Source organism: Cucumis melo, chromosome 7 (genome assembly GCF_025177605.1).
Source record: "Cucumis melo cultivar AY chromosome 7, USDA_Cmelo_AY_1.0, whole genome shotgun sequence".
In the NCBI taxonomy this organism is placed as follows: Eukaryota; Viridiplantae; Streptophyta; class Magnoliopsida; order Cucurbitales; family Cucurbitaceae; genus Cucumis; species Cucumis melo.
This window is the reverse complement of record NC_066863.1, coordinates 24,701,865-24,722,539: the sequence shown is the minus strand read 5'-3', so window position 1 is coordinate 24,722,539 and position 20,675 is coordinate 24,701,865. Positions and strand designations below refer to the sequence as shown.

The following is a 20,675-nucleotide window of genomic DNA, read 5'->3' as shown; positions in this document are numbered from 1 at the left end:
AAGAAAAATAATTTAAAGCAGCCAAAAAGATGATTCCATATGATAGATTTAGGTCAATTAAGGATGTGTTTGAATAATTGTTAGTGTCTCATGTGACATGTTTAATGCTATACAAACTTTTGTGTCAAATTTGAATTAAAGCCATAGACAATGTAGCTTATAAGGCTCTTGATCAATACAAATATTTGTTGTTCTTTTTAATAGATTCTAATTCAAAGCAATGAAGTGTATAGTGAACTCATTTAGTTTTGAATGTGATGTTGCAATTTATGTCACTAGTAATAGTATAGTTGTAAACCATTTACTTAAAAGAATCTTTTTGAAGATATTTTTATTTGAAATTAATTTTTTTTCTTATTAATAAAGGATATGACGGTGTTAAATCACATACTTAAGTTGATAAGTGAACTCTAACCCTTCTTTCACTTGCAAACTTGAAAAGTTGTAGAAAAATCAACAAATGAAAATCAATATTAATTGAGAAAGAAAATAACATGGCAGGATTTGAACTACATGGCCATTCATGTTGTTGTGAATATGGTGTCTAACGTACAAGACCAACATTTAATTTATGTTTTAAGGCCCATTGGTGATTTAAAATAGTAACTGAAATAGATCTTGCATCGATCTTTTGTCTAGTAAATACATCTCTTTTGTAATTCAGAAAATTCAATAGACTCGTACATGTCGTGTGATGGTCGATACATATGCCTAAAATAAATTGTTATTCTTAATAGTGGAGGAGGAATTTTATGAGATCACTGTAATGAATCTCATCCCAATGGTAACTTGTTGATGAATTTCCACCTTATCACATTATACACTAAATAGGCTGAATTGTTGGAACAAGAACTTATACATTGACACATCACTTTTATCCGCACCACACTAGTAGATTATATTGTTTTGGAGTGATTTTTGGTACTTTTTATTTTTTCTAATCCAAATTTCCTTTTTGAAAGCGATTTAAAAGTAGTCTCGTTATGGGGAGGGACAAGTTTCATCATCACACTTATTCTTTCAACTACCAATCTGCTAAAATAAACTCGAACAAAGCTACTCTTAAAATAGTTACCATTTAACATTTTTGTTTAAGATTAAAGAAATTATAACGCGTAGCACAATCATAAAAAGAACTTAAAAATATAGCAAAACTTTAAAATATTTGCAAATGTTGATAATTTTAAGTTTGTTCTTCGGTGCACGTGTACCACTGATAACTTTATTGATGATAACGACTAAAATTAAAAGTTATCACTCATAGCAACTATCATCGATATCCAACTACCAAAATATTTTTTGTGTTACATATGCATTATCACATCCTTGTGCTATATATGATATTACTTTGAACTTTTTTTTACCATTCATGCTACCGACTGTTAAAATTAACCTCAAAATCCAAAAAGTTGAAATAAGCCTCAAAATCTTCCCCTGGCCCTTTTTTTTATGGATCCCACTTTACATTTGTTAAAAGCTAAAATTCGTAACATAAGAAAATTAGTTTGAACATTTCACCGTATCTGCAAAATCATAAACTTCAAAGACGTATTTGCAAATTATAATCTATTTTACCCACCATAACAAGAAAGCAACGATGGCAAATGTTATATGAACTAAAGAACATAGATTATGTAATGACTTGAACTATACGTATATCTAAATTGAATATCTAAACGAAAATAAACATCAACTATACTTTAGCCAAGTACAAAAGAGGAACAAAGCAGCTCCCATGGAACAAAAAGGGGGCAAGAAAATTGATATGGTACAACAAATTAGCAAAATATAAAACAAAATTGATCATATATTTTTTCTAAACTACCATCAAACCTTAAATATGATTAATCAGTTCTTGGAAACTTCATCCTATCTTCATCAAAGTCAGCCATCTGCTTCCTCTTCTTGGACACAATTGGATCTTGATCGTTGCTAAACTGTGCAGCTGTTCGAGCTCTTAATTCTTCCAAGCTCTCACCTTCCTTTGCTCTCTCTAAGACCTGGTAGTTGTGTTTATAAAAAGAGAACAAAAAATGTGTCATTGGTTTGGATTTTAGACTCAGCTGTAAGCCTGTAACTCAAGGACCTTATATAGTAACAAGTGTGGCAGTTGATTCACAAGGTGAGTTGAAGACTTACAAGATGCCGACCGTACAGATGGGTGTTTGAAAGTGCTTGAAATGCATTTTGTGCCTCCTGCTTTGTGACAAACTCCACAAATGCAAAACCTCTATGTTTTCCAAACTTCATTGGCAGTCTTAAGCTCTTAATCTGAGAAAATACAAATATTAACATTGAGCAAAAGAATCACCGGAGAAGTACAAAGTGACTATAAAAATTGATCATGTTTGCTGATAGAACCAATTAGAGGTACAAAGTTTTTTCTTCTTTCCTAAACATTTTATTTAGGATGGCTTTAAATAAAATGTTTCTAAGAGAGACATTCCAATTATAAGCGTTTTTCACTGTTTTGTTCCCCAATTTGTACCCTTACGTTGCTTTTTATTCTAATGAAATTTTTTGAATAAGTGCTTTATGTTGCCAAAAAAGCACTTGTCACTACCAAAACTACGCCAAACTCACAAGAGTATATTGATGCTTTAGATGAAGAATTGTGTTCAGATCCAAGTGGGTGAAGGTGTGAAGGTTTATATGGATCTTATACTTATGGTGAGTGGTTTTGAAATCTTCTCCAAGTGAAATAAAGCTCACCAAATTAATTAAAATATTAGATTTCAACTTGAATGATTAAAATCCCCTATGAAAATTGCATAAAGGCAGCAGTAGCCAATCGTATGCTCCCATCTCCATAGGTTGATGGGCTTTGCCTCATATCGGTCATAAAAGTTGACAGCATGTCCAGTTAGAATAGAACTTTCAAATACTCTTAAATAGTGATATCAAGGAGTTAGAAACCTAGATTATTAACAGAGAGAAGGAATCACCTGTCCATACGGACTGAAGAGTTGTCTTAGATCTTTCCCTGTTGCCTCAAATGCCACATTTCTAACAAGTAACTTTGTCGAACTCTGTTCCTTGTCTACTTTTCTCTTCCCTTGATCATCATTCTTAACATTACACATTTGCAAGATGAGGGCATGACCATCCAAAACAGTTCCCTGATACAAAGAAAGGAATTAAGAAATCTAATTTATTTATAAACTGACGAGAAATGTACAAATTGCTTGGAAAGCGCAGTCACCTGCAAATTACTGCAGACACTAGTGGAAGTTTCCACTGAATCAAATTCCAAAAATCCAAAACCCATCGAGACATGTTGTCCCTTTTTTACATGCTTCTTAACCTGGCAACCAAGAAATACAGCTAATAAACAATTGAACTATTTGAGACCAACAAAATGAATGGTTGAGATCGAGTTATACCTTGGCGCTCAATATTCTTCCCTCTTTCATGTGTGCACTAAAATGGTTCCTCAAACTTTCATCAGTCGTTTTAAAATTGAGGTTCTTGACGAAAAGAGATCGTGACTGAAGAAAATAGAACAGAAGTAAAAACTTAAAGGCGAGTAAATAGAAAGACAAGATAACTAAGCTCCCATGTTCAAAAAATTAAACACAATGTAGGGCTGCTACATGAAAGATGCAAAAGTAGTGTATGCTTAGATAAATCCTGTTCCACTGGATAAACATTACTATTACAGAGTATCATCAACATTTATTTCTTTTTATTTTATTGTACTCGATTCTAGTTAAAAGAAAAAATATATAACAAAGAGGACTCATAAACGAATAAGATGAATAATCTCCATAATAACCTACCATAAATAACATGAGATATATACACACACACATACACATAGATATATGCATATATGTATATATGTATACATATGCACATATATGTGTGCATATACGTAAATGTGTATATATATTGTTTGAGGGTGAGGGGACAACAACACAGCCATTTGCCTAAAAGGAGTATCAAATACCTATAATCTAAGAGAACGAGATTTTTCATGTAAAGTACTCTGGATTAGGAAGGTAAACTGAAACCCAGACTTATGACTAACCAATATGATTCTGCCGTTTTCATCTTCCCACGTGAGCAAAAGAGAGTTCAAAAAACCAATTGAATTTGGATTTTATAGTAATGAACAATAATAATATGTTGGTTTCATACGAAAATGTACTTAAGAAAGTGCACCCCAAGTTTGCAACTGACAGACAGCATGTGTGGGCGTGTGAAAGAGAGAGATGCCAGTGACCTACTTGTTAATGAGCTCTGACAGCATCGTCAGTATATGGACATATTTAATGAGGGAGCATCCTCTCCAAAACTAACTAGATCAACAATGGAGTGGACTATTATTGCCTGAAGGCTGAGGCTTCATCCTAGACTATAAGGGATTGTTTGGGGGAATCTGGGGCAGTAATTGAATGAGTTTGTAATGTAAATGTAATCCAAAATCCATGTTTGGATTGAATGTTTTGAGCCCTATTTGTAATACAAAACTCATTATATTCTCATAATTTTCGATCCAACCCTCTTTTACACCACATTCATGCTTTACGATCTCATTTCCATTCAGCCCTCTATTAGTCACACATTCTAACACCCCTTAAATTCCCAATAGTCTTGATGGTAACAATCCAGCCAATCCCTAATTGCCTATGAGAGGTCATCCACAATGAGTTAATGTTAAACAATGCACATTCTCTTCATAGACAACCAGATAGAACAGAATGTGATCGCCAATTGTCTAATATTGACAAAAGGACATAATCATCAACCATCACAATGGAAAAACAACAAAAGCTAGGGGAAACAAGAGAAAGGCTCATCAAAACAAACCTCAACCCTATCAGGGTCCAAATCAACATCTGATATTCCTTCCATTGCCTGCTCCAACATCACCCTCCTAGTATCACCTTCACCAACTGTCTCGTCCTCCACATTGCCAGTAATTGGCTTTTTACTTAGAATATTGTCAGGAGCCCATTCCAAATAAAGTGGAGCATCCCTAGCACAATGCCAAAATGAAAGAACCATTACTTACTTTTAAGGAGAAAAGACGACTACTCTTTATGCGTTCAACCACATATGGAGTAGAAATTCAACCATCTACTTTCTGATAAATTATATAATACCTTAACCATTGTTTGCAAAATAATAATAATAATAATAACCCTCCCCACATGCTCACGTCAACGATAGATAGGTAAGACTATAATATCAAATTTGAGAACAATATAACAAAACACATTAATCTCAAAATGAGGGTAAAGACTAAAGTTAGCACTTGCATTCGTGCATCAAGATTTTATTTGGCAAACACTTAAAACTCATTTAAACTGCACAAGATATCATTTCAAGGTAATACGTTCAATTTTTACAAAGTTTGCAAAGCACGAAGTTTCCCAAGCACAAGAAGTGCTCCAAATACAGTGCATGTGCAACAAAACTTTTGATCAAAGTAAAACAAGGGGTACACAAACAAATAAATGATAGAAATATATACAACAAAGTTCTGTAAAAAAACAGCTGTGGAATATTCAAGCATTAAACATCAATAATAATTCAAGGTAAAATAAAATAAAAAATACAAACTATCCATAATCCATACTAGCATGACATCATCACTGCTAACTAAAGGACAGCAAATGAGTAAATATTAACCATCCATCCCATTCATGCTATACAAAATAACTTCTACAGGCACAGACAAATTAAGAAACGTCTTTTCTGGAAAACCTATCTACTCATTGTCAATTATACAGCAATTACACTCAATCAGTACACAGTAAGCACATGCCATAAAATTCTGAAAATAATAATAATAATAATAATAATAACTCTAATTTCTAAGGATAGTAGAATTCCCAAAAAAATTAGAATCTATGAAATTTGTCAGATACCAATGTTATTTTTGGTATTAAACTTCTTCTTAGCATTATGTAACACAAAAACAATAAAAAGAAATATCAATCAGTTTTTATCTTAAGGTGAAGACAGCATAATGTCCTTCAACCTATGAAATCTGCATGCTAAAATGCAACTCCATTAAGCATATGCCATAAAATACAGGAGAAGTTCTCAAACATTTAATAAAATAGAATGAGCTCACTTGTAACGCTTGTATGCTAAGCCTTTAAACGCAGCACGGGCCACAGATGGCTCAAGAAAAATAACCTGAATTTCACAGTAAAGCAGTTCGAAGGTTAGAAGATAGAAGTTCAAATTAAGTAACCTAATAAAATAGGTCACTGACAGTTGAAAGATTTTATCAGTGCCACCAAATTGAAATTTGCTTTAATCAGCCCAGCTAATAAAAGACAGCCATCAATAAATCAAAATTGGTAGGCGGATAAAATCATTCATTATTTGATTAGTCATACAACTGTTTAGAGAAATCATCAATTCCACAAAATATTAACTCCCAAGCATAAATATATAAATATATAGCAACAATTACCAAAGCCAATATCTTTGTTGGTGGAAGAATGATTTTATCCAAACTCCCAAATTTTCCAAACATATTTGCAAGTTCTCCTTCAGAAGAACCATAAGGCAAGTTTTTCACAAGAAGAATATGATTGCTTCTTTTGTGTTCATCAGCTTTTCCAGAGGCAAATTCCTCTAAAGAAGCAACATTAACTCCAGCATTTGTGAGAGCCTTCTTTGTCTCTGCAACAACTTGAGTTTCACCCAAAGCAACTCGTACAGCAAGGTCATCAGCCTCCTTGTCCAGTAACTCCCCCTTACTAACACCATATTTTCTAGCAATATTTTCAACAACCTACAGATAAAAGAAAAATATCAAGGAGCTTGTCCACAAGCTCACAACAGAACTTTACTATTTATAGAAAGGCCGGTAGTAGAAAACATTGTATTTCATATCATGTTATCAAATTTCAAATGTGTTAAAAAAGGTTTGTTAAATAAAAATCGCTTTTCTTTATGTACCATTCAAAAGAAACGTTAATTTAAAGTGTGTTTAATATAGATTTTTGAGTAATTCTATACAATATTTTAAGAAAAGGTGCTTAAACTAAAAGAAATGTCAAACATGCCCTAAATCTCCCTTAGAAAACATCTCCTACTCTAATTCACTCGTGCAGTGGCTTTTCTCCATACAGCAAGCAACTAGTCACCTTATGCATTTCTTACTTTTTCTTTTAAGAAAATAAAGATCTAAGCAAGTGGAAAGAAGTAGCAGCCTAGGGTGACATACAGTATCAGGGCGCATGAACAAACTATTCCATGCTCTTGTATTGCCACTAGCTTCAGATGCTTTTCTCTCTTCCTCTCTCTTTTTCTGGAAGGATTTTGATCTTTGGCCCTCTAAAATATTTTCCCTGTTGAGTGAACGACGTTCTCCATTAAACATATTTGATTAGACAGAAGGGAAATGAAAATAGCAATAGAATTCAAAACTGTGCAATACAGGCACAGAGAACATACAACGGAACTTACTCCGGTTTCTCGAGTGTATTTCTTGGTTGAGCAGGCATGACATGCAATAATCTCCCTTGGAATATTGAGTTGTCCAATTCTTCGAGTGCCCTTCAGTTAAAATATAATTGAAATTTTCTACTAATAGGTCCAATTGTTTCAAGAATGTACAAGTGACAAGCAGATTGCCAAGCATACTCCTATTATTTTATTTGAACTTTTTTTCTTAAATGGAAAGAAGCCTCTTCATTAATAATATGGAATGAGCCCAGTCCAATAATGCGGCATAGAAAATTTAAAAAGGTTGAGATTAACTAATACATCCACAATTTGGGCATCAAATCCCCATGAAATACAATATGTCAAGACAAACAAAGACAAGTAGGAACAATGAATCTAGTGAAATATGTTCATTCACCAAATAAATACCTTTTTGCAGATTCTGGAAGAGTGTAATGTATATAAGCAATTCCTTTAGATCGTCTTGTATCTTTATCAACTACAAGGTGCACCTCTGAGACTGTGCCATATTTTTGGAAGTGCTCTTCTAACTCTTCTTCACTGATGATTGAAGTTCAAATAACATCAATAAAAAGAAAAGAAAATCCTTTGAGCAGCAAATATGAATATAATGTAAATAAATAAAACAAAGAATTGGCACAGTGGAACGATCGCAGAAAGGATTATTACGTTGCTGCATATGGAAGATTACGAACAAAGAGTCGACCACTCTCCAGCATTTCATCTTTCTTGTCTTCCAGAGTTGGTGAGGGTTTTTCCATGTGAAGTACATCTGCGGCATCATCACAATGATCGGAATGGTCCTCTTCTTTGGCCTTTGTTTCTAGTGGTGACTTGGAATTTACCATCTGAACATTCTTTTTCTCCATTTTTTTCTTTATAGATTCGCCCTCATTTTTAGCATCCTCATCGATATTGTCGTTGTCACTGGACTCTGAATCTGACCAATTTTTCATCACCCTGTTTTTATGCGATGAAGTTTGCATTTCCTGAGTTTCATCTTCATCCTCATCAGCATTCACCAACTCCGACCTTTTTCTGTCTACCTTTTTCAATTGACTGGGTTTCTCCTTCCCCTTTCTGTTTTGATCAGCTTCCGAAGCCATCAATACGTCATTTGCCCACAATTTAGATTTAATCCGAGGTTGTGTCACTTGAAGAAACTCTTGAATTTTAGGATCGTCATCTTGAATACTCAATTTAAGGTCATCACCCTCTTCTTTAGATTCCAAAAAGTTTGAACTTTTGTCATCTTCTACTTCCATCCCATCTTTAGAGCCTTTTTTTGCTTTAGAATGTTTACTCCAAGGTCGGGGAATTTTTGAATCCCCAACTTTCCATGCACTCTGGGAAAAAGACCAGATTCAGTAATAATCAGGACAACATGTGCATCTTCACAGTCTGAGGGTTTTAGGTAACATTTCTTCACTGCCTAAGAAATCCAATTTTAATTGTTTTTATACAAGCAAAACAACTCAACCAAATAAACTACTGTGATCCCTAGTAAAGATCTCGTATATAGAATACAGAATACATATCAACAAACTTTGCAAAATGACCAGGCATGGGCATTGCAACAAAAACCAGTCTGAAACCCACCTTGATAATCACTTTCTTTCGTTTTTGTTTTCAAAGTGAACTGAATTATACACCACTGAAAGCTCAAATACAAAAGAGGAAGATAAGCCAACTCCCAAGCTATCACAGAGATCCAGAGGCAAACAAAGATATAGAAGAAAGCAACAATTTTTTTTAGTACAACAATAGTAGGGTGAAGGATTTAACCTCTGACCTCTAGAGATGGAGGTTGTGCCATAACACTTTAGCAGAAGAAAGGAACAATTACAAAAACAAAAATAAAATAAAAGTTACATCAATTAGAACCTAGGAATATGAACAAAGTCCTAATTCTATAAATCCATTAAAACTAAACTTCTTCTCTTCAAAGATCCTTCTATTCCTCTCCATCCAACATACAGCAGTTTTTACTACATGTGATCAAAATAACTAAAATGATGTTGTAATCTTCTCCTTAAACAATGGCCACACAAAAGCTAAATGGCACTTTATTTGCAATAATTGTAGAAAGAGTTGTACTAAGGTTTTATACATTCTCAAGGAATCAAAGGGCATTAGGATTTAGAAGGCAACTAAAAACTGATTAGCTAAACCAACAGAACCATCAACAAACCTAAGATGTTTGAGATGCTTTTAAACTCCCCACGATACTGAAAGCCTCTAGCTTTCTACTATCCTCTTAAATTATTTAAGAACATAGCTTCATTATAACTCAATTAAAACTCCAACTAATACTTTTATTCATTATTATGTTCGAACAGTCTCGAGTTTGGTGGTAATCATCAATCATTTGACGTCTTGGTAGCATATGTTTGGAATGAAGTTACTATATAGTAGCAAAAATTCACAAGCAGAAAATTTTCCCAGAACAAAAGATAAAATGTAAAACATCACCAATAATCCAAAAGGCAAAAAGATACCATGATACAAGGGCAAAGAATACAACAGACCTCACAAGCAATCCTATGAGTATTGATAAAAGATTTGTTGAAGTATCGTATTGCTTCTTGAGCTTCATGTTCCGTGCGAAAACCAATGAAAGCAAATTGTCGGCTTTTCCCATCCCTTGGAAATAAAAAATTTAAGAATAAAATACCATACTGGAACCAAAATCTACTGAGCAAAGTTATAACTAAATCTAAACGACGCAACCAAAGGCAGAATCATTCAAACAAATGAAGTGTGGGTATGAATAATACTTGGTCCGCATAAGCTTAACATCTGTAATCTCTCCTTTTTCAGAGAACAATGTACGAAGGCGATTGTCATCAACGTACTTAGGCAAATTCTTCACACATATCCTAGACCTGAATGAGGCAGAAAATTCTTAAATTATCATTTGCTGGGAAAGAGAAACAGTAAGTTTCAAAAGTTCGAGTATTGGGGAGGGAGGTCTATTGAAAAAAAAAATTCTACTTTGAAGAGGGAGCTCACGTCGAATCCATCATGGTAAGTTTGAGGCAACAGAATCGAACCTTACGAATACCCAAGTGAACCCTACAAGTTCTAAATGCAACCTGAACAAAATCAGAAGCGGACTGTGTAAGCCCCTCACTGTGTTTTTCAAGTGAGGCGAAGGACAGAGATGGAGATTAGAAGAATAGCAGAAGCAAGAAGAGAGTAGAAAGCAGCGCAAACCCGCAAGGGGAGAGTCTGCAGCGGCGGCAAAAGACGACAGCGGAGCAGCACTGAACGGAAGAGAGACGGCGGCAACACCGAAAAGCTGACGACACGTCGTGAAAGAAGAGAAAGAAGGTGGCGCGCGTGAGACAGAATGTGAGAGGGAATGACTGTTAGGTTTTCTATTTCTTTTATTTATTTTTGTTTTTTTTATATTTTATATTTTCGTGTAAATATATTTGGGTTTAGTTTTAGTAGCAAATTAAAAACTCAGATTCTAAAGGTTTTTTAATTTTTTATATAATATAAATATAATTTATGCAATTTACATTTTATTAACAATTTTTTTTTGAAGAAAATTTATTAATATTAGTAAAATGGATCCCGTTGTATCTCTAATCTCTAGTGTCCATATAGTTATGTGTCACTCTCCTCTCATCTACTTCGTCAAATGTCTTGAAGATACTTACTCTTACTAAACGATGTAATTTATCCAAAATATCATTTGTAAAACATACATTTATTCAAAATGACTCATAATTTATAGAATCAGAGAAAAATGGATAAATTTGAAATTTTATAATTTCTTTATTTTATTTATTTTGATATAATATTTTCTCAATATTTTCGTGCCTGACCATCAAACCATACACTTTTTTTAAAAATAAAATTGAAATTTAGTTTTTGCTAAAATTAAAGTATGTACAGTCGTACAAAAGGCTTGTTGCATCAAATGTTTTCATAAATGAATTAGTAATAATTTATAGCATAATTTTTATGATATTTTATTCTTAAAAAAAAGGGAAATATGTTTGTTTCCACTTAAAATTGACAAAATATCTACCTTCATAAGAGAATCATATGTATAAATTTTGGTTTTAGTGATTTTCTTATGAAGCGTAAATAGTTTGTTTTTTTCGTTTTTAAAAAAAACATCATCTCCAATTCCGTAATTCTAACTCTAATTGATTCTTTTATATATATATATAATTCGCACATTTTTTGAACGATTATTTAAATTGAAATAAATTATTAAATGTGTCACCAACGTATAACACCATCGTATTAATTTAAACCTAATAATTATATCAATTTAAATTTAAATTTTCATAAATGTATCCATTTAAATCTCTTGATTTTATTAGTATATTCAAATAAAATATGATAAAGAATTAAATTTATATAACTGTTGGGTGACCTAAATTAATAATTTTATTAATTTAGAGTTGAAATTATAGTGATACGTATATTTAAATATTTTTTCAAAGTCCATTATCAAATTTCTATTTTGAGATTGCCTGCCAACCAATATGGCCCCCTCGTTTTATTCACATTTATTTGCTTGCATCCATGGAATAAATAAATAAGCAAACTAACAATTCATTGATGAGAGTTCACTAATTTTCAAGCTTCCATTGAAGATTATTAGTCTCATCATTTATTCAACCTTTGTTATATAAAATTAAAATTAATTCCCTACACCATGTATATAAAATGAAATTCGTCCCAAAACAAACAATGTTTGACTATAGCCGCATTCTGCATGCTCCCCCTCGTAGACTCAATACATTAGCCAAAAAGACGGAAAATAAATCAAGTGAGGCCTAAATTCTACACTGTAAAGAGGCTCAAAACTGCTGGCTTCTCATAGCCTTAAGTTAGAGATCTTTAAGTTACATAAATTCTAAATCATCTTCCCGCTGTTCAAGGACAACAGTAGCAAGAGCAACTCGGTATGCTGAAGATCTCAAGTTCCTAACAAGCACGTATATCTTTTCCTTCTTCTTCTTCGCAAACATACCATCCCACTGTTGCACTCGAAGACGAGCTAGTAAGGTTGCTTCACAAAGACCTTCTGCAACAGGCTTCTTGCTGCATGAACAATGTTAAAATATCATAACAACGAAAAAGATGGTTTGTCATAAATATAAAGATTCCAATTGAAGATAACTGTAGTATCCTAAATTCCTAACCTTCCATGGACGAATCCGGTGGTAACAAAGCCGATGGGCCACCTGTGATATTCCTCAGCAACGTCATCTTCTGGAAGTTGTAGTTCCCACATTGAGGGTGACTGCTTTTTGAGTTTGAAGTAGTGCTTTACAGCAGATTCGGGAATTTGGAGTGCTCTTTCTTCATCTACGGACCTGCAAGATCATATAGAATGAATGAATGTTAGCACAAGATTCAAAGACCATAACATAATGTCAATGGAAACTACCCCAACTTTTGCAACATTTAGAAAAGGAAATGAAAAGATTAATCACCTTGAAGTCCACAAAGATAGATCAGCTGACTTGGGAGCACAAATAACAGCTCCCTCTTCAAATGCACCTTTCTTATAAGCACGGAGAATAACTCTAAGGAAACATGATTTGCCAGTATAACAAAATTGGTTGATATTACTTTTGCATTGATCTAGCGTGCTTTTGTTCAGAAACTCAAGAATTCTTGCCTTCTTTTCTCGTCCTTGAGGAAATAGAGGCAAATGCTCAAGTTTTATTTCGCTCAAATATTCAAACAATGAGGAGGATGTTCGAGCCACAATTCCGTCAAAAAATATCTGATCGTGAACACCAACTACTGCAGTTTCACAATTTGCATCATAAACAATTGATGAAGTATCCGCGGGGATCATAATCTTCTCAGTACAAGCTCCATTTTTTTCCACCTCATCTGGTCCCTTGCAAAGAGTCATCTGGACACTATTCCATGGGGGAGGAACAGGTACCTTTAAAGATCTTGAACAGGAAGAAGTAGAACATTCGACTTTGTTATCAACTGCGGTGGCTTCTTTTGGCATGAAGAATTGTGAGTAAGCGGCAAAATCAGGAAAGTCCCAAGGAAAGGATGGCAATCCCACCTATAATTTAAGAGAGGGGAGATATAGAGATGTAATTGTGTGATTCCTACAACTGGGAATTTAATATAAATGAATATTTTTATTGAAATATGTCTTACTTCACATGCAATCCAGTGTCTCTCTCTCAAACCAATTGCACGAGCCCCCCTACATATAAAAGGGATCCAAAATGCCTTAACCCAACTTATAGGCAATATGATTGACCATCTGAAATACAACGAAGAAATGCAATGTTAACATTCGATGACAAATAATAGTTCACCTTAATTGATGTTCAAATTAAGACTCGTCTTCATATTTGAGAACAAACCAATTGATGGAATGAAACAAAATTTTGAGCAAAGCCTCCATCAAACAATTGATCTTTCTTCATTCAGAAAACTAAGTAGTAGCTGAATGGACTCCAAATTCCCATCTTAAGTAATAATAGAAAATGATAAAAATGGGAAGAAAGCCTAAAACAGTTCATCGTACTTCCATGCGGTGTTTGATCAATCATATAACATAAGAAAATAAAACAATGCACTGTTAAATCATCCGAAAGACCAAACGTGTAAACATTGCAACCAGAAAGCAGAAAGAAAACCTAACTCCTCAACCTTAATAACAATGGAATTGATAGAATCAGGAAAAAGAGAATACCTTACAAGAGTACTGCTTTCGTCATTCTCATTTAGAAGCAACGTGGGGCAAGAGCTCGAGCATTGCAATGGGTTCAGATCTTTCGCCATCTCTGCAGGTGGTTCATCAAGGCAAAAGTGATTCATCCGCGTACGATGTCTTGTTGCACAAATAACAATATCTTCCACAGGGGCCCTCATTCCACTGGTGGCATCCCACAATTCCTTGTTCTCATGTAAAAGACCGTTTTCATAGATTGTTGCAAATGAAGAAGATGATAAGATTTCATTACTTCTTGAAATTTCTAGATCTCTGGAATCTGTAGCTAAGGAATCAGCAGGGTTCTGCATTGAAGTTGAATCTTGAACGTCTGCAATCTTTTCATTTGGTAGCATTCGGGGATCCTTAAATGTGACGGATGCAATTCCATGAGATGGAATGTAATTCTCATTTTCATGATTGGAGAATATTTTCAAATGAGAATTACCTTCCAGACCCCCGATGGGGTGCTTCTTTAACTGCCAAAGATTCCGTGAAGCACTGCAGAGATAAAATTATCACTATGCATAGTTATCAATAATATATGACACTACGACAAGATGTGCTTCTACCGTGAAATAGGATGCAAAAGATTTTCAAGTAGCTGGGATGCATTAGAGCCAAACACTTCCAATTTTGCAAGCTGGCCTTCTAACGAAGAACAATCAATGGGAGTATTTCTCTCATCCATCTGACATAAAAGAGGAGATAAGACCTCAGTAACCAACTGTAAAGTATAATCTTCCCAAGATATTAGATACAAAGTAAAATTTCACTTTTTGTTTATTTTTTGAATGTTTTAATTGATAAAGTTATGCCACCAAAATTGAAAAATATGCAAGAGAAAATTAGATAATAACTCTAAACCTAAGAGCTAAGAAATATCCAAATAGAAAAGGAAAACTAAAACAACTAGATTTGACATGGTCGTTTCACATTGTAGGAAAACAACCCAAAACCTATCTAGCTATGTGCTCCATTTGTTTGCTCTATTTGTCAATCACATCATAAAATGGCTGGTGTTGTGTAAGACATCAAATCATTCAGACATATGGATGAGGGGTAAAATAGAGAAAACAACTGATAGAGGGAGAAAGAAGTAAAAGTACGTGGAGAACTAGGTCACGAGTGTGAGACCATGAGGGGACCAGGTTGAGGGTTTATGAAGGGTTTTTGGAGGAATAAGCAAGGTGGAAGATTTGTGCTGAAAAGCTTTAAAGGAGAAGGAGGCACTCTGGAATCAGCCCTTATCTTCACTATTCTTCTATTCTTTCTTCTTTGTTATTACTATGTTTGGTATGAGTTTCTTCACCTGTTTTTAATCTGGTTGGGTCTTTCTAAGTGCAACGATACTTAGATACCTACCTAACATGTTGATACATAAATTTTCAATTATATAAAGTGCAAAGAATTTTGTGGGATTTCCTCGAGGAATTTGGGAAAGGATACACAACCCTCTAGAATGTGTTGAGGCATATTGTAGTTTCTTAGTTGATAGTGCAATGTAAATCTATCTTTTAGTGTTATTGTTTGTTCTTTGTGTTCTTGAGTTCTCTTTAATAGGGTTGAAAATACGCTATCTTTTTCAGGCTAGATTAGGATCGTTCTTGTATTTTATGCATCTATTTCATGATTTTGTAGGTATTGAACTTAATTTAGGTCATTCTATGTCATAATGTCTATTTCAGGATAAAACAAGCAAAAGTGGAGGTTTAGAGTGTTAATGAGGTAAGAGAACTCAAGTTGGCATATTGAAGGCATGGCGCCGCAACGCTACAAAGTTGGACGCCGAACGATTGTGTGCATTTTGTACCGTGCCGCATATTTTTACCTAGCCACTAGCATTCAAAATGCATACTTTTTGACACATAATTTTAGACACTCTTCACAGAACTCTTTGCACTCTCTTGAACTATTGGATTGAGGACTTTCACATATTCTTTTGACGTTTTCAATGGTGCATCCTAGCTAAGGTACTCATATCTAGCTTGGGAGTTTAGATTTATCTTTTGATTTACACACTTATGAGATCTTGAGTATTTATTTCTTGTGAATCCATGAGAAATTGAATTCTCCTTGAATTTATTACTATTATTGAATGTATTTGGGATTATTGACAATTAGCCAATTATGTTTAATCGATTGTTAAGTTAGAGAATCGTTCATTGATTAGGCAATTATAATCTAACGACATTTGTCTAACTAACTTAGGATTGAATTCTCTTCGAACATCCAATTAGGCAATTCTAATTTGTTGATCAAATTAGCTTTTGCCTCAAATCTTAATGCCTATTTTTTTGCATGTTTAGGATGCTTTTCATCTAAATATAAAGATTAATTTGTATGGTAGACGTCACTCTAGCTTCTCTAGACGTGATCAGTTAAGAAATTGTTCATATTATGCAAGGAATATAACATCATGATGAACAATGATTGAGTTGTTAATCTAAAGTAAACTAAAACAAATCCTAGGCTAGGTGTTCATCTCATTGATAATTTCCATACAGCAATCTTTCAATTTGTGTTTTTTTTGCATTTTAATTTAAAATTAAATCTCATTCAACAGCCCCCACTGGTTACTTTAAAACAAGTTAATCTCAAGGAAAAATCGATAGATTCTCTATGGATCAACCCGTTACTACCCTAATACAGTAATACTTCGGAATCAATGTGGAGAATGGAACAATTATTTGGTTTGTTCGAAAGCTTAGACCACTTTCAATCGATCACTCTTGTTAGGAGGTATCCAACATCATAAGCAAGTAGATCAAACTTAGAGTAAACTTGTGTGAGGTGATAAACTAAACTTAAGTGTATTGAAATATGAACAATAACATAATTAAAAAATAAGAAGTGTTCAAATTTCTTTAACCCTCCCTGAGAACTCTGTCAAGCCCTGAATCCCTCACGAAAATAGTCTCCCTTCTCCTTTCCCACTCCCCCTATTTATAAACTAATACTATAACTGCCTCTCTAACTAATTACTATTATACCCTTACAATACTTTAATAGCATTCCTTTCAACAACATGCTCATCCCAAATTTTTATGTTTCTGTATTTTTCTTCATGTCATTGTATGTTGAGCATTAGCCTCTTTTAATTTCATCAATGAAAATTTCTGTTAATATTTTTAGAAAATAACATTCCTATCACCATCATAAAGAAGTAGATTAAACTTAAAGTGAACTAAGTAAGGTAATAAACAGTCTAGTCACTTCCATTCCAAAAAAGCAGAACGGATCATGTTTCCATTTCTTCGATTTTGAAGGAACCTAAACTCCTACACCATAATACTACAAAGATAACAAACATTTGAGGCAAAAAACACAAGAGTAGGAACTTAGCCAAATATTAACCATGAACAAATTAGTTCGTATCAGAGCTGTCAAAATTAGATGGTGGGGTCTGCAGAAAGTATGTGACATAAGAATCAGAATCAGAGGGAGTGAGGTCTAGGAAGTTAGGAAAAACGTTATTTGTGAGCACATTTAGGAAAGTGGAGAGACTCTCAGTTGTTACCTCCAAGTGTAGTGTGGTGTAGATCAAAGTTGGTAATTTTTATCAAAGAATTTTCTGCTCATAATGGCTGAGAGAGTTGGTATTTATTGATGATTTTCAAGTAGTTACTAAGGGGAGGTTACAAGTGGTTAGGCAGCTGGATAACTAATCAGTTACAGCTGATTAGTTGGGCTTTTAACAGTCTTTTAACTAAGCTTATCAACAGACTGTTTAGTAGCTATTCTTATTACATTATTTACATCATAGTGATATACAGAATCCTTTATTCTTATTCCTATCAGACAACCAACCCTCTAGGGGGAGATTCCCTTAAAGTTTTGTCCATGAAGAAGACCACAAAAAGAATGTTCAATTGTCATAATATAATGGAAACGAGCATAATATTTACCTCTTTTTGGCAAGCAAATTTTAGAGCATCATATCCTTCACTAGCGGTAGAAGCATGCAGCCAAACCCAAAGTTGGCGTTTAGTAGAAGACATATTTGCGCCATCTATTGCCTTAAAAACAGTATTACGAGGCCGCCACATATATGTTACAGGAGCAATTGCATTAGTAGCTGTGGCTCTGACATCATGAAGCTGCAAAAGAACAAAATCTTAGTAATTGCAAATCCAACTACTTGCATCATTACACTAGTAAAAAATGAGTAAACAGATGACATACAATTGCTCTACCATATATGTCACCGGAAATAATTGCATGGGAAATGTCTTGAGAATAAGATAATATGGAAGGTACCAACACCGTTCTCAGAGCCGATATGAGAGACTCCTGTAGGCACATGACAACAGGCTTTAGAAGAAAAATGATCAAGAAAAACATAATTAATTAAAAAAATCATAATCACATTAAAATTTACAGAGCAGAAAGGAAAGATGCTTCCCACCTCTGGACCCTCCAACTGGATTGGAACGTAATAACTAGCATCATGTATAAGCACTCCATCATTGTACCATTTCAAAAGAGCCCTAGAACCCTTACCTCTGCATGATAGAAGATTGATATCATTTCTATCACATAAAACTCTTATATGTAATTATCCATAACACAAAGAAAAGCCTATAAAAAACTACATTAATCAATAGAATTGTGGTCCAAGGTCCAACGTTTGAGGATACAACAATCTAAAAAGAAAAGGTAAAATGTTTTTGTTTTTTTTTAAATGGAAACAACTTTGATTGAGAAAAAATGAAAGCAGTGTCAATTCTGTCAATATTTATTGTTTTGGTGGCTGTTTCTTTTTTTCTTTTTTCTTTTTTTTCTTTTTTTTTTTTTTTTTTTTTTGTGCACAATATTTATGTTTTTAAATAGTTGGCACTGTCAGAGTGTGAAGTTTGTACATATTTTTAAGATCTATAACCTACAAGGTAGCCATCAAATCTGTGCTTTTTAATATTCAAACAGCTCCAGTAATCTTCCAAATCTTCAAATTTTAAAATCAGCATTTATATCAATCCAATTTACCATTTTCTTCTCTCGGGATATTCAAGAATATTAAACAAGTAAAAGCAAAGCATTACCTGCCTTGCAACCCCAACGGAAGGTGAAAACCCCAAAGCTTAGTCATAGTGAAACGCTTAGCATGCCAGACATGAGTTCTGAGTCTTTTGGTACCATCCCCAGAAGTAGAAAATCCAATTCCACGATTCATTTTAAGCTCAACTCGGCGACGTTTTCTTCGAGAAGCCTTCTTGTCATCTTTCTCTAAATTCAGATTGGTGCTATCCAATTTCCCTTTCTTATTTTTCCTTTTCCTTGAAGCATTATTTAAATAAGACGAAGTTCTTCTCCGCTTTGATCTTTGATCACAAATATCACTACTCATTCGATTCAAAACGATGGATTGAAGAGCTTCTAGCTCAGTTGCTCGAGGGTCCACAAACTTGTGCACATTAAGATTTCTGGGAATTGATCTGTCCTTACCATTAACATTGATGACTTTCTCCCCCATCCTGATATTTCAATGGATAGTCTTCAACTTTCTAAGCTATCATATCAAAAAGAAGTGTTTCACTAGCTTTTTTTTTTTTCCTTTTCCAAAAGAAACCGAATCACAAGCTTGAATTCTTCCACTTTGCTCAAAGTGTCTCAAAAAGACTTGGATATTTACAAGTGTGATCAAAGCTTCAATTCCATCAAACCCTTAGAATAACCTACAGTAGCATAAAGAACGAATCATAAATCCCAATAAAAATAAGTAAATTCAATCCAAGGATGGGGTAAACCAATAATTATGCTAAAACTTCAATGGGCATCCAGAAACCTTAAAAAATACCGAAAACTTTAATTAGAACACACACCCGCAACTAGCTGGCGACATAGGGGCTTTTCGACGGATAACGGCGGCGATGGTGAGGTAGCTGGCGGGGGCAGTTTAGAGAGAGAGACACGCACAAAGATACTCACGGGGGGGCTGGCGATGTCACGGCGGCTTGTGAGTTCTTGCAAGAGAGAGCAGAAGTTTTGATATTTTTTTTGTTTGTTTTCTAAATTCAAAATATATACCCTTTATAATTTTAAATTTGACCAAAGTCAAACATCTCTTGAACTTGACCTTCCATCAATACAAAATTTTCAAATCTTTACCCAAATAAACTTCTCCAACTATCCTAAATCGGTTTTAGTATCCAAATGACCAAATCAAGAAGGGGCGGAAGAGGGACAAAATTGCTTGATCCAACCAAAATTACCCTTTAGTTTGAGTTGAAAACAAGAGAATAAGAGATTCAAGGTTCAAATCATTTTATCCCAATTTATAACAAAGATACATATATACATACATACATATATATATATAACTAAAGTTAAATCCACCTCCACCCGTGGGTGGAAAAAAGAGGATAAGAGATTTCAGGGTTAAATACTTTTATCCCAATTTGCAATAAAGATATCAAAATCAATCGTGTATTCGCGCCTTAGAAAATGAATGAGGATCGGTCCTACGCACCGGGGACGTAGAGGTCAGAGGCTATGTAAGAGACTGAAAGAGATAAAGATA

The 20,675-nt window shown here is 34.1% G+C and overlaps 2 protein-coding genes across 3 annotated transcripts; both read right to left on the bottom strand.

Moving 5' to 3' along the window:
• Positions 1–1,638: 1,638 nt before the first annotated feature.
• Positions 1,639–10,818, bottom strand: LOC103493122 (uncharacterized). Of its 2 annotated transcripts, XM_008453758.3 has the most exons (16): positions 10,651–10,818; positions 10,447–10,529; positions 10,212–10,319; positions 9,963–10,077; positions 8,104–8,780; positions 7,843–7,974; positions 7,435–7,524; positions 7,193–7,316; positions 6,434–6,757; positions 6,086–6,150; positions 4,813–4,981; positions 3,384–3,488; positions 3,203–3,304; positions 2,946–3,119; positions 2,140–2,271; positions 1,639–2,000 (listed from the first exon to the last, which is right to left on the bottom strand). In XM_008453758.3, exons 2-16 carry the CDS (start codon positions 10,458–10,460, stop codon positions 1,845–1,847), a joined length of 2,487 nt encoding a protein of 828 aa, XP_008451980.1. In that variant the 5' UTR covers positions 10,461–10,529; positions 10,651–10,818; the 3' UTR covers positions 1,639–1,844. The 2 variants fall into 2 exon arrangements, with proteins under 2 accessions (XP_008451980.1, XP_050943090.1); XM_051087133.1 differs by lacking the exon at positions 10,651–10,818 and having other exon boundaries at positions 10,429–10,501.
• Positions 10,819–12,069: 1,251 nt separating this feature from the next.
• Positions 12,070–20,165, bottom strand: LOC103493121 (ribonucleases P/MRP protein subunit POP1). Its single transcript, XM_008453757.3, has 11 exons — positions 19,978–20,165; positions 19,198–19,830; positions 18,564–18,660; positions 18,341–18,448; positions 18,064–18,255; positions 14,728–14,846; positions 14,138–14,656; positions 13,594–13,702; positions 12,900–13,495; positions 12,606–12,779; positions 12,070–12,504 (listed from the first exon to the last, which is right to left on the bottom strand). The coding sequence occupies exons 2-11, from the start codon at positions 19,626–19,628 to the stop codon at positions 12,306–12,308; spliced, it is 2,544 nt and encodes an 847-aa protein (XP_008451979.1). The 5' UTR covers positions 19,629–19,830; positions 19,978–20,165; the 3' UTR covers positions 12,070–12,305.
• Between the last annotated feature and the right edge of the window lie 510 nt (positions 20,166–20,675).

Coding starts and splice junctions, on each gene's coding strand:
- LOC103493122 (XM_008453758.3), bottom strand. Junction 6,758..7,192: donor TGTTCATGCGCCCTGATACT/GTATGTCACCCT, acceptor TTTTATCTGTAG/GTTGTTGAAAATATTGCTAG. Junction 2,272..2,945: donor TCTTCAGTCCGTATGGACAG/GTGATTCCTTCT, acceptor GTATTTTCTCAG/ATTAAGAGCTTAAGACTGCC.
- LOC103493121 (XM_008453757.3), bottom strand. CDS start 19,628: ATGGGGGAGAAAGTCATCAATGTTAATGGTAAGGACAGATCAATTCCC. Junction 14,847..18,063: donor AATTTGCTTGCCAAAAAGAG/GTAAATATTATG, acceptor CTTTTATGTCAG/ATGGATGAGAGAAATACTCC. Junction 14,657..14,727: donor CTTTTGCATCCTATTTCACG/GTAGAAGCACAT, acceptor TTATCTCTGCAG/TGCTTCACGGAATCTTTGGC.